We start from the raw sequence: 3235 nt of genomic DNA, 5'->3' as shown, positions 1-3235 counted from the left end.
TTCAAGGCCAGCCTGGTCTACATAGTGAGTTCCAGGACAGCTGGGGCTACAGGGAGACCCTGTCTCAAAAAGACCAAAAAAAAAAAAGACTTAAAAAAAATTTTATTATTTTTTTATTTTATGTGTATGTGTGTATTACTTGCATGTAGGTAAATGCTCTAGTTTCCTACAATGCCTGTGGAGGACAGAAGAGGCTGTCGGAACTGGAGTTATGCGCAGTTATTAGCTGCCATGTGGGTGCTGGGATTCGACCTCAGGTCTTCTGAAAGAACATTGTTCTTAACCGCTGAGCCATCTCTCCAGCCCGTTTAATTAGTGTATGTGTGTGTCAGGTATGTGTACATGCATGTTGGTGCTCTAAAAAACCAGAGAGGCATCAGATCACCTGGAGCTAGAGTTGCAGGCACTTGTGAACTGCCTGATGTGGGTGTTGGGAATTGAACTTGGGTCCTCTACAAGAGCAATACAAGCTCTTTACTGATGAGTCATCCCTCCAATCCCCCTCCTTCTGGTCACACACTGTTAAAGGTCTTCTTTAACAGTGAGGGACCAGAAGAGATATTAAGTATGTACTTCTGGTACCTGCAGACTAAAGTAACTCGTGGTCACATTTCACCACTAAATAGTTCCATGTGGTGGCAGGTACCCCAGATGAACACTTTGTTGACCAGGAAAATGGTATACAGACTGCCTATTCCTTTAAACTACAAATATAAGTTTAAAGAACTAAGATAGAATGTGGTCCGTTACATTTTAGCACTATTTGAGATTTTTCCTTTCTTCAAAATTATGAGAAAAAGACAATAAAAAGGCAACTTAGATTAGTAAAAGCATCAAACTTTACTCAAAATCATAAATATACAACTACTAAATACAAATTCAAATGTAAAGTCTAGTTAAACTTAGTTTACCCAAAAGTTACTAGATGTCTCAGAAAGTAGAAATAAATGGTGCTAGAATAGTTCACTCTTTATATGTGAGCTTCATCTGGCAGACAGAGTAATAAACCACTGTTGCTTTGCATACATGGACCTTGGTCAATTTCATTCCCCTCCAGGCACCAGGCAAGCTGTTCTGACAGGCTTAGGGCCCTGAGCTGCCTTTACGTCCATGCTGCTGCTTTGCTGGTGCTGCCTCAGTGCTGCCCACACTGAATTCCAAGTGAGTAAACGAGATCATGAATTACTAACAAAGTTCATACAACCTGCTTCCTGTATCTGTAATAGATTCTTTAATTTCTTATTGGAGTATAAAATCTTATCTTTAATGGGTTTTCATGCCACCTCGTTTATATAGTAAAGGAATAATACGCTCTATAAGACAAATCCCTTCCCCAAATGCTGATGATGAAACCCAGGGTCTGGCTCATTCTACCTGAGCAATCTACACTGAGCTACACCCTTCCAACCTAAGAGTCATTTTTAACACAAAAAAATCAAAGTTATGTTGGATGCTGTTTCTTGGGACAGCCAAGTACCAAAAGTTTCTATGTTAATGTCCCTGTTGGATAGTAAGTACTTTTCTCAGCAGTCTGTTCAATGAGGTTCCAAAAACAATACCTACTACTGGATACTACTTTGGTGAGAGCCCAGAGGACCACTGCCTGCATCTCATCTATGTCTCAAGAATTACACAGCATATGTTCTTACAGGCCAGGCAAGCCCAGAAATTAATTACCTTCCGAAGACTGTGCTTGTCTGTCCTGAGTCTTTTCCTGGGTGCATCTTCAGCATCAACATCTTCCAGAGGGCCCTCTGTCCTTTTTATGTGGGTTCTTTTTTTTGCATTTATGTTACCTTGGAATGGAGGACAGGAGTTTGGAGAAATGCATGGGGAGAACAATCCACAAGCTGCCCCCAATGCCTACCAACACAGCACTGGCATTCAGCATGCAAACCAGAAACACATTTCTAGCAACCTTGTTGCTGTCCAAGGCCCATTTTACATATCAAATCTCTTTGAAACAAAGAACTAGAGACTGAAAATCTTTTACCTAGAGATTATTTCTTGGTATTTGTCATATTTTTATTTTAATACACTATAGCATTAAATTTAAGTATGATTTAGTATTTTCCAAAAATCTTTTACTTTTGGGCATGGTGGTACACACTTGTAATCCCAACACTTGGGAAGGCTAGGGCAAGAGGGTTAGTTCATTACCAGCCTGAGTTGCATAAGGAGACACTTAAAAAAAAAAAAATGTATCTATTTACTGACATTCAAAGACTAACAGAATTTAGGTAAACTTTTAAAAACCTACAACTTGCTACTATGTAGTCTCTTAAAAAACACTTTAAGTAGCCGGGCTTGGTGGCCCACGCCTTTAATCCCAGCACTCTGGAGGCAGAGGCAGGCACCCATGTTGTGCAGTGCCCAAGGAGGAGAGAAGAAGCTGTCGAATCCCCTGGAACTGGAGTTACAGACAGTTGTTAGCTGCCATGTGGGTGCTGGGATTCGAACCCGGGTCTTCTGCAAGAACAATCAGTGTTCTTTACTGCTGAGCCATCTCTCCAGCCTTAATTTCCGTATTTTTAATTAATACTCAAACATGTCACACTTACTAACATTAACATGAGTTAGTTTTTCACAGCCTGCGTGCCCAAACACAAAGCTGGTCACTGTTACAAATCACAAATCTGTCTCCGAGCTTACAATATTAGTCATCTTCACTGTGCCATAGCTCAAACCAAAGTAGAATTGGGGGCTGTTTTGCTTTTGTTTTCTTCTGAGACAGGGGCTCCTGTAGCTCCAGCTGGCCTGGAACTCACGATGTAGACCTGGCTGGCCTTGATCTCAAAGATCCTCCTTAAAGGCATGTGCCACCACACCTGGCCAACCCCTATTTTTTAAACTAAAAGTCTAAGAAGCACCAAAAGCACAGCAATGGTGACAGCATGCTGGTCTCATGCAAGTTCAAACCAGACAAAATCCCAGCATAGACATGAGGAAGGGGGTAAGCTGCTCCAGCCAACCTAAGGGAATTGTGTCAACTGGTGACTGCTGAGAGGGACAGAGACAGTCTCTTTCAAGACTAAGACTCTAGGTAGATTAATCAGGCTCCAGTGGATAGACCCATCTTAAGGACATTTAGGGATACTAATTAGACTCTATAAACCTTATTATATATATTACAGACTACATTAAATCGGGCAGGAGGCCTTAAGGGAGGTGTGACTAGGGAAGGGATCTAAAGATCATCAAATTACATTGCATGTAAATTGCAAAAATTTAATAA

At 41.1% G+C, this 3235-nt stretch overlaps 1 protein-coding gene across 3 annotated transcripts in view; it reads right to left on the bottom strand.

Annotated features, from left to right (window-relative positions):
- Nsd2 (nuclear receptor binding SET domain protein 2) overlaps positions 1-3235 on the bottom strand; it is an 88962-nt gene that overhangs the window by 47738 nt on the left and 37989 nt on the right. For all 3 annotated transcript variants that reach the window (XM_008841835.3, XM_008841834.3, XM_029567700.1), the window contains one exon: positions 1678-1796. In XM_008841835.3, coding sequence (XP_008840057.1) covers positions 1678-1796 — 119 coding nt within the window. The remainder of the gene's footprint in view (positions 1-1677; positions 1797-3235) is intronic.

The sequence above is a fragment of the Nannospalax galili genome, unplaced genomic scaffold (genome assembly GCF_000622305.1).
Source record: "Nannospalax galili isolate Female #2095 unplaced genomic scaffold, S.galili_v1.0 scaffold101, whole genome shotgun sequence".
NCBI lineage: Eukaryota > Metazoa > Chordata > Mammalia > Rodentia > Spalacidae > Nannospalax > Nannospalax galili.
Note: the sequence above shows the minus strand (reverse complement) of the source record. Positions and strands in the feature narration are given on the sequence as shown.